General features: G+C 49.6%; 1 protein-coding gene across 4 annotated transcripts in view; it reads left to right on the top strand.

The window, feature by feature from the left end:
- Positions 1-1,943: 1,943 nt before the first annotated feature.
- Samd4a (sterile alpha motif domain containing 4A) overlaps positions 1,944-10,430 on the top strand; it is a 218,425-nt gene continuing 209,938 nt past the window's right edge. For all 4 annotated transcript variants that reach the window (XM_059273753.1, XM_059273750.1, XM_059273752.1 and 1 more), the window contains exon 1: positions 1,944-2,154. In XM_059273753.1, the coding sequence (XP_059129736.1) occupies positions 1,959-2,154 (196 nt within the window). In that variant the 5' untranslated portion in view covers positions 1,944-1,958. The remainder of the gene's footprint in view (positions 2,155-10,430) is intronic.

Genomic DNA, 10,430 nt, shown 5'->3' with positions numbered 1-10,430 from the left:
ATGTGGGGAGCTCCGGGCGGCTCAGTCCTTCGCGAGCCGACACTGGAGGCAGCCGCGGCGGCGGCGATAGCGCCCCGAACCCGCAGCGCTGCACTCTCCGCGCGCCGCCAGCCCCGACGGCATGGCCCGCAGCCCGCGCTCCGAGCGCCCCCAACCCCGCTGATTGCTGCCACGGCTCCGGACCCGCGCGCAGGGCCCCAAACCGCAGGGATGAGGCGCGTAGAGGTGAGCGTCCCTTCTGCTGCACCCCCCCCCCCGCCCGCCCCGGCTAGGCACTCCGCGGTCCCTTCGACCCTAACCGGGGTGGGGGGCTTCGCGCTCCCACCCGGAACTTCTAGGCGGCAGATGTTGGAAGCGAGCGGCCCCATAGAGGGCCGGGCGGTTAGTCCTGGCTGCGCCACCGGAGCTGGGATGGGACGGTAGAGCCCCCAAACCTAACTTTCTTCTCTGAGGTCCTTGCGCGCGGGGGGGGGGGGGTGGAGAACGGGGGGGGGGCGTGTGCCAGAGGGAGGAATCTGCATTCCCCACGGGGACCTCCCTGCCGCTCGGGAAAGCCGTACTACAGGCTACCACGGTCCCCGAGCAAGGCGTGCTCCCACAACTGCATCGCCTTGGGCCTGGGACCCCACGGGCGAGGACACTCCAGCCGGCAGGCTGCAGCGGGGTCGGGGAGCAGGATGCCTAAATCACACGCGCGCTCGCGCGCGTACACACACACACACACACACACACACACACACACACACACACACACACATCTGATTGCTGCGGGCCAAGCAGGCCGAGGGGAAACCTCCCCGGTGGGCTGGAGCAGCGCTAGGGAGTGAGAGCTCCGACTGAGCCTTGCCGAGCTTTGAGTAGGGAGAGTTTATTTTTGTCTCGAGCTGTCGCAGCGGCTGCTCACGGCCTAAATCCAGAGGGGAGCCTGGCGGTGGAGATGCTGGCTGTTGCTGTAGATGGAGCTGCAGCCGTACGGCTGCTTCTCCCGGAGGAGGAGGAGGAGGGAGGGAGGGAGGGGAGGAATTGGAGGAGGGAGGAGGAGAGAGGGAGGAGGAAGAGGAGGAGGAGGAGGAGGAGGAGGAGGAGGCGAGGAGGAGGAGGAGGAGGCTGGAACCTTGGCTGCCTCTGTCACCGCCTCTGCTTTGCATTAGCCCCCACCCCACCCCCGCGCCCCTTCGCAGCCGCATTGCAAGTTTTCAGCGCGGGGAGGATCTGTTGCTGGTGCTGGCGTTCGCAGACACAGCCCTGGAGGCCACCCCGGGTGGGGCGTGCAAGGGAGCACTAGCGGGTCACAGCCGCAGCAACAGGAAGCCGCGGGGTCTCCTCCCGCACCTGGGAGGGAAGCTGTGCAATAGCTCAGCTTGCGCATCCGAGTGTGGAGGGGCCGGCTGGAATTTGGGGGACTTGCCTCCGCGGGACACCCCCAACCTTGGCTTCCACATCCCCATCGCCCCACCGGGCTCCCTCTGATGCTCGGGTCCCCCTAGACGCTCTCCTCGGGGGGCAGAGGTCTCACTGCAGCTCTTTCTGTCCTTTCAGTAGTGATTGCCGCTTGGGAATGCGGGTGTGAAGGGTCCGAGCTGCCGCCCAGCGGGGAGGAGACCCCGGGACGCCGGAAATCACCATCCTGAAGCTACGAGAAAAGGGGAAAGAGCATTCTTCATTCAGTTTTGTGCCTTGTGAGGGATTTATATTTTTAATCGCTATTTTTTACAAAAGAAACATCTCTGTGCTACCGTCTGTCACCGTCTCTGGGGAATCAGCCAGAACCACCGGAACGTAACTGAACCAAGAGAGAGAGAGAGAGGCAGGAGCCGAGTCAGTACCTGCAGCGCCCGGGCACCGGAGACCTTGGAACCGGAACGCGTCTCGGGAGGCCGCGGGGCTGCGGCTCCACCAAACTTTGGGGCGGGCAGGGGCGCCGAGAGGCTTCGTAGACGGAGGGCGGCCCCCTAACCATGATGTTTCGCGACCAGGTCGGGGTGCTGGCGGGCTGGTTTAAGGGCTGGAACGAGTGCGAGCAGACTGTTGCGCTGCTGTCGCTGCTCAAGCGCGTGAGCCAGACCCAGGCCCGCTTCCTCCAGCTCTGCCTGGAGCACTCGCTGGCCGACTGCGCCGAGCTGCACGTCCTGGAAGGAGAGGCCAACAGCCCGGGTAAGTGCGCGGCCGCGGCTCCCCGGGAATCCAGACTCCCCGCCTCCGGCCCGGGCCCCGCCCCCCCCCAGCCTCCACTCCGCGGGGACCTCATCCTCACTGGCCCCCGGGGCTCTGGGCATCTGCTTGAACCCGGTCCCTCTTCATCTCCTCTGTCCGCTTTGGGGCTTTGCCCATTGTGAACTCCTTAGTCCATTCCGTGTGGTAGCTACGGTAGCATGAATGATTGATTTTTCTCTCCTGCGCTTTCCTTGGAAATAAGTAAGTCAGGTCACGTAGAGTCTGGATTTTCTGCCCCCCCCCCCCCCCCCCCCGCTCCTTTCGGGTAACGTGGCTCGCTGGCTTTCAGCAATACACCAGGAAGCTCGGGACTGCCCCTCCAGTCGCCGAGCTCAGACAGGCTGTAAGAATACCTGAAAATTAAATTTTATTATTCCTTCTCCTCCATCCCCTACGGATAGCACGGTTTTAGAGGTTTGTCTTCCGAATAATATGTAGGTGACGCTATAGGCTGTCAAAATGACATTTGCAGCATGGCTGTGATGTGGCTACACTTATTGGTCATGACGTTATCCGCATTGATAAGGAAGGGATCTTGTGGGAAGAGCAGGCATGGCTTGGGCTCCACAGTGTGTGGCTTTTATGAGGAAACTTTAAGGAACAGAACAGAATTGTTTCTTAGTAACCTTTTAGTATTTACAGACACAGCAACTACTACAGAAAGTAAATATAGTCGGAACGTCCAGCGGTTTGCCATCTGCCATTACGGGTGGTGATAGACTCAAATTATATCTCGAGTAAGGGGAGGCTGGGGATGCGGGAAGGTGTAGGAGAGCCTGGCGATTGTGATATTTTTGGGGGGCAGGGAAATTCTTTGGTTCTTTCTGCTGCAGGAGGGTGAACAGAGCCCCCAGTGTTTACGCAGAGTAAAGAACGCAGGGTCCTCTTCCAGCTGTTCCATGTTAGCTGTGAGTCTGCAAGACTCCCGGGGGGGGGGGGGGGGCTGGGTTGCCATTTGTTGACAAGGTCCAGCCCAGGGCAGCGGGGGTTGGGGGTTGGAGGTTGCTGAAGTGAGTGAGCCTTTAGGACAGGCAGGGCTTGTGGCTTCCTCATTCCTCCAGCCTGATACAGCGCTTACGATGCTGAGAACACTAGAATGGGATGTTTCCTTATATAGAATCATAGGGTGGAAGTGGAGCGAGAGATCCTGCGGGCCTTTTCCTGACCGCATCCAAAGGGTCCTGAACTGCCAAGTATGGAGGGTCATCCTGAGACTCCACTCAGCCGCAGCCTGGCAGCCCAGATCAGCTACTCAGAAGGGCACAGCGGCTGGGCCCCCTTGCTGAAGCTTGAATGCTACATTTATAAATAGCTGAAGGCCAACCTCGTTCCTCTGGGTGTAGACGCATGACTAGGGTAACTGATGATCTGTCCACCTCGCTTCTGTCCTTAATGTCAAAGCATAGCTTTTCACCTGCTTTAGCTTGCTTCCTTGGGTTTGACAAACAAGATTATGTAAACTTTTCCTTTTGTAGAATGCAGAATATCTAAGTACAGTCATTTGTATCCAGTGTTGACTTCAGGAGGCCCAGGGGCTGGTTAAACTAACAATAATTTGTCTTTATGCTATTCAGATGTTGATGCAACATTTTTTCCCTTTGAGTAATGGTGAGGATTTTTTTTCCGATATATCGTAGCTATCAAGCCAATAAGTAAAGCAATTAAATGTATGATACTAAAAATAAATGGCTTCATTTAAAAAAATCTTATAATGTAACACACGAAAATAATTGAAATTCTCTCTGTTTTTGAGGCACATTTGATAATTTTTCTCTCTTAAACTTAAAAAAAAACTTACATAATATACTGACCAATTTGTGCTTCTAAAGGATGTAGAAATATAAAACACGAAACCAGTATATATGATAGGAATAATTTTTCTGCTATGGATTAATCTTTCAACCTAAATATTTTTCCTTCATGGAAACATTTTGCTCTTGTTCTTTTGTGTGGCCAAGTTGTTGGGGGAGGTGATGTGATGGTTCACAGTCTGGGGGTGGAGAACATAAAGAGCATCCACATGTGTCCTAGCAAACCTGTTGCACTTCTCTGCTTATCTGGAACTTAGCCAAGGACCAGGAAATGGGCAAAAGAATCTGCTTAGCAACCAAAGAAGATGAAATAAAATACATAGAAAACCTGACTTTCTTGGAACACACTATTTTCCTAGATACTGACCTTTTTCTTCTGACGCAGGACCTTATGTAGTCTAGCCTGGCCTCAAGCCTGCTGTGTTCGCACCTCAAACTCTTGATCTTTCCAAGGGCTAAGGTCAGAGGTGTGTGCCATCACACTGGTTTATGAGGTGCTGGGCATTGGACTCAGGGCCTTGTGTGTGTTTGAGGCAAGCACTCTATCAAACTGGGTTACATCCCCAGGTACATACAACCCTTAAAACATTTTAAAAAATAGTCCGCATAGTTATATATTTAGACGAGGGTGAGAAGCTTCTGTAACCAGCAGTGAAGAGTGACTCCGAGTAACATGAAGTCTAGGAAAGACAGAAAAAGTATAACTCTAGACTCAAGAATTGGATTAAAAACCTTGAAGTCTTGGGACTACTAAGATAGGCACTCGTAACTGGCTCTATGGTCATCTCTATATAATAATATAAATGAATTATTGCTGTCTCCTGGTGATAACAGCAAAGCATCAAAAGGTACCTTTAAAACACATTCTTTAAGAAGACAAGAAAATGTTCAGTATACATGGGGAATATTTACACCCAAGGTAATTAACCTCCAAACTGCTCTGGTGAGCTTCAGCACTTCAGAGAGCTAGGCTGTGCAGAGTGACTCATTCATTGAGTAGCTGAGATTTCCCATACCCTAGTCACCCTGTGTCGTTTATTTTGTAATCAACAATTAAAATATATGCACATTTCTTTTCATGCTTGGAGATTTAAAAACTCAGTAGATGAGGATCAAATTTGCATCTGAGGCTTTATTTTATTCTTATGAAGAAAAGCATTACTATGAACTGGCCTTCAATAGGCTGCACATTGAGCATGGTTCACTGGAGATCTGTGGGCTGTGCTTCGACACTAATTTTTCATTTCCTTAACCTTACTGAGAATCTAGTGGCTGGGTGGTGGCGGCGGTGGCGGCGGCGGCGGTGGCGGCGGCGGTGGCGGTGGTGGCGCACGCCTTTAATTCCAGCACTTGGGAAGCAGAGGCAGGTGGATCTCTGTAAGTTCAAGGGTCTACAGAACAAGTCCCATGATACCAAGGCTACACAAAGAAACCCTGTCTTTAAAAAAACAAGAAAATAAAAACAAAGAAAAAATCTAGTGATTCACCGATTTGTTCTTTGCCTCGGGTTTATAACCATCAGAGATCCAAAGGAGGTAGTTGACTCAGTTCCTACTATGGCTTTGATGTGGAATATCCCTAAAGGGCTATGTGTTAAAGCCTTGATTTCCAGCTTTGAAATTCTGCACCGTGGTGGTACCTCTAAGAGGGGTCTGGTGGGAGCCTCTGAATCATGGAGGGCGTCCCCTGGGTGAGAATAGTGGGTTTGCTCCTTCCTCTTCTCTTTGGCTCTCTCACCCTGAGGAGGTGAATGTTTTCGCTTTGCCGTGATGTAATACGGTGGCCCCAAGGCAACAAGGCCAACTGTTCGTGGACTGAAACCTCCAACACTATGAGCCCCAACCTTTCTCTTCCTAAGTTGATCACACAGGCACTGGCTGCAACCACAGAAACTGACTGATGCAGTTCCTCTTTATTAGTGCAACTCGTTTGCCTCTGCACACTCCTGACTTCGTCAAGGATGGCGGTCATGTTCCCTCTAAGTAACAGCTTGTTTCCAGAACCCTCGTGACCTTAAAAAAGGGCTCACTGCGAGCCAGTCCAGGTTCACATTGTGACGTTTGCTGGTCTCCGTTTATAGCAACAGTTTCTGGGACTGGCAGGCGCTTTGATTCTAGCAGAATGGCCGCAGAGAAAGTCTACAACTCCACTCAAAGTTTAGCAAAGAGTAACAGATTATGTGGCATTGTTCACGACCGTTTGTCATTTGTACATTTTGTCAGTGGAAAGCGTGTGATAAATCACGGTCTACAAGCTAATCCGTAAGGACTTTTAACTCACAAATAGCATGTATTTTGAGGGGAACTATGTGTGTTCATAGTAAGTTAATGTCAAAAAGAAAGATTGTTGCTTACCTGTAATTAAATACCAGAGACTGGACTATCTAAAGTGGGGACGCTTGAGGCAAGGATGGCTGGAGGTTGGAGGGCACTAGTGAGGCGCATCTGCTGTCATTAGTTGGTGGAGATGCTGGTTCTGTGCATTTTATGGCTTTGAGTTCACATAGTACCAGTGTGCTGTTTTCTATCCTCGGTTGACGTTTTAGATCACAGACGGAGTAAAAAGAGAACAGCACAGGAGGTTTTCTTGATGATGTGATAAGATATTATTTGCAGTTTTTTCATTCATTCATTCATTCACTCAACAAACACTCTCTGATTGCCTGCTGGTGCTCTGGCCCAGTGTTATACAGTGGGGATACAGAGATACCCACTGTATTCCAGTGCCCGGTACTTGATAGATATTTTCAGGGTTGAGTGAATAACTAATTCCCTGAAGGTGCAGAAACATGGGTATGGTCATAAAACATATGGAAGGAGGCATGCTGAGGGGCAGTGTGAACAGAGAGCAAGTTGCTCCAGCAAAGGTGGAGAAGACTGCTTTGAGCTGAATATGTGTTTGAGTTGAATCTTGAATGGTGACTGTGGACTGGTTCTGTAACCAGAAGATTACATGTGGAGGCAAAGTGGCATTTCCAAAGCACAGGGGACAGTGTTGGTACAACCGTGCCGGTCAGGCGGGGAACCGTGACGGTGGAGTCGCTGAGCTCTAAGATGCAGAAGCTAAAAACAGAAGTGGTGTGTGTGCACAGTGTGGCCAGCCAAGGAATTTGGAATTCATTCTGTAGAAGTGACTGAAAGCCCTGGTGGACTCATATGCAGGGGGCATGCTGGGAAGGAAGAGAGAAGGGGCTCACTGATGGGAGGGATGTGTGGGATACAAGTATTGTAGATTCGTATAATGTGTTTGGTGTGTCCGTATGTTATGTGGGTTGTGTGGTGTGTGCAACGTGTATGCGTGGCGTGTGGGTGTGAGTACTGTGGTATGTGGATTTGTATGTGGTATAGACAGTGTAGTGTGTGTGGTATGTACATGTGGCATGTTGTATATGGATGTATGGCGTTTGTGGATATTATATATGTGGTGTATCACAGTAGTGTAGCTGGTGTATGAGTTATGGCATATTGATAGTATGGTGCATATGTGATGTATATGACTGGTCTGTGGTGGGTGGGTGTGGTAGGCATATGATGTGTGTGACCTGTCTATGGATGTGTGTGTATGTATGGTGTGGAGTGTAAATGGTGTGGCATTTGGGTTTGTATGTGTGGTATGGGTAGTGTAATGTGTCTGGTGGATGTATGTTGTATGTGTGTGAGTAGTATGATGTGTGGGTTGTGTGATTGCCATGTAGGAATGTGGGTATGTTGTATGTGCAGATGTATATGCTGCATACACCATGGGTGTGAGTAGTATGGGTCTGTGGGTATGTTTAGTACGGATAGTGTGGTATGTGAGGTGTATATAGGATTATGTATGGCATGTGTGTCGGTATTGTGCTTTGTGGACGCACTAGACAACATAGGTAGTATGATGTGCATGATGTGTGGGTATGAGTAGTGTGACATGTGGGCACGTGTGTGTTGAGTGCTAGACTTGTGGGGAAAAGCTGATCTGGAATACATGCCCCAGTACACAGCAGTGGGGAAGAGAGGCAACTTGATTCTGGCAGTTTCCATTGGCACATTTGTCTCAGGGCGGTGTGGGTGGTGTCAGCATCACTGTTAAGGGAAGAAAGAAGGACTGAGCTAGAGAGAAAAGGAAGGTATTGTCCCCAAGCTCATTCATCTCTACCTGCAGGCAGGCAGAAGTTATAGAGGATTCTTGGAGTGCAAATCTGAGATCCATCCAACAAGACTACCAAGTTAATTTCTGAGCTTCAATTTTCTCGTGATAATGGTGATAAACTTCATTGTTCATTGTCTGGAAGTTCCCAGTTACTGATCCAGCAAGACTCTGTTTTATCCTTCAGGTTTGAACTTGCCTCTCATTATATGGAACTGGCGTAGCATTATTTTCCTCAATGGAGATCTTTGCATTTAAAAATTATCAAGAAGAGGTTGGGGCCTGCTGGAAAGACATGACTAGCATGCACCAGCTTCTGTGTTTTAGCTTGGTTATTCTAAAAATTGTAGCCCTGACTTAATGTTCCCAATGACCTTTTTTTTTTTTTTTTCTTCAGTTGGTGAATGTGAGAAGAAGTCATTAGGTTAAGTGACTATACAGACAGGGCTTCTGTATGATATGCGGTTCAGGTAGGGTATTGCCATTTATCCTTGGGATGGTCTGGAATAGTCCAGCAAGTTACAACTGCGAATTGTAGCCAGTGCTATGGGTCACGCCCTGTGCTGTGAGTAACTTGGGTTTGGTTATTTACTGTGGGTCACCACCAGCTTCAGCAACTAGGATATGTTATAATCCAGCTCATCAAAGCAAACACAAGATAGACTTCACAGCAGTCCGGTTGGCTTGTTTATGTCTTCGTAAACAAGCAAGGGGAAACTGAAGGCCGGGTGGGCTGAGAAGTAACCTACGCTCCCAGAGTCCTGCAGAGGTGTGATTCTGGTGATTCTGAAGGGAAGCGGCAGGACGGAGAAGAGGAGTTGGAAGGTCGTCAGTCATCCGCAAAGTGCCCGTATCACCTTATTTGCCAGGCAAAATGGGGAGGTCAGATCTTGGTGGTTTTCTTAATATAATCACTACTTGAGTTTGTCACCTGGCCCTGCCCTTTCATCCCCCTAATCGCTTCTCCCGAGGCTTGACAGAACTCACTCCACAGTCACAGATTAAGATGCCGAATCAGGCGTCTCATCTGAGCTATTTTTTGCTTCTGTGGAAGCTGCCCGAGGCAGGATTCTCCCAAAGAAAGCAGAACTTTCAGAACTAGAGCAAGTGTTCTCTCTTAGTATGCCAGTCAAGATTTAGGTCTATCCTGAAGCCTGAAACCCCAGAGCCAGTGTGGAATGCCCAAGAACTGGCTTTCTCTTCTGTAGGAGCCTGGGACTCCTTGGGTCTCATAAGCTAGTTTGTGGACTTTGTTTCCACTCCAAATAGCAACATGTAGTGCAGTCTTACCGTCTTAGTTTACTGGATAAAGCCCACATAGTCCCGTGCCTTCTTCTACACACTAGATATGACCATTTGGGTGGTACCAAGAGATGAATGCACAATAAGAAAGTGTGGAGCCAGGTTCTTAGGACACACAAACTCCTCAACTCCTCAAGCTCTGGGTACTTTGCCAAGGAGTGGAGTCCTGGTAGTAATTCATCTCAAGGAGCTTCCACTTAACTGGAAAGAAAACAAACACAGATGTAATAATTACACCATAAACATTTGCTCTGTGTTATGATTCTATCGATAGGACCTAACTGGACTTGACTGAAGGGGCAAGAGCTGGGTGGTTTGGGTAGTTCAAGAAGCTGAATGGATGTATAATGTTTGGAAGGTGTGCTTCGGTGCTCATAAGACATCTGTCTCTTTAGTGTGGCTGATGCCAATTTCACTAGGAAAATCACACATACAAAGGAGACTCCAGGTATGTGCCACATTAGGGGCAGGCATCATGGCCGTGAGTCAATGAACATGTTAGCGAGGGAAGCATGAGACATATCAGGGTCAATCCGGGCAGTCATAGTTTCGAAGATATTTACATGTTGGAAAACAAAACATCTGATTCTTTAATTTAAAAAAAAAAAATCTCTCTGAAGGTCCATGAAAGTCTGAGATGTTAATGGTTCTCTTGGTTCCTCACAGTGTAATGCTTTTGCAGGGAACCTTGTTTAGGATCTCACATTAAGCAACAGCTTCTCAAGCATTGATTGTGAAAGAGGAAGCAGTTTAGGCTCATCTTTCTCCAAGTTTCATAGACAAACAAATTTATCCTGGGGGCTTGATCCAGAAACTCTGATTCAGGACGTCCACAGTGAGGCCGGGTTCTTCTTTGAGCTGAGCTCCGTCTGGCGGTGCTGGCGCTGGAGGTCTGTGGGTCTGACTGAGCAGAAAGAACACAGTATGACAGCGGTCAGGAAGTGGAGAGGCGCTTTGAGGCAGTGACACTCAAGCTCC

The sequence above is a fragment of the Peromyscus eremicus genome, chromosome 9 (genome assembly GCF_949786415.1).
Source record: "Peromyscus eremicus chromosome 9, PerEre_H2_v1, whole genome shotgun sequence".
Lineage (NCBI taxonomy): Eukaryota > Metazoa > Chordata > Mammalia > Rodentia > Cricetidae > Peromyscus > Peromyscus eremicus.
The sequence above is the reverse complement of the archived record's forward strand: the minus strand, read 5'-3'. Positions and strand labels throughout refer to the sequence as shown.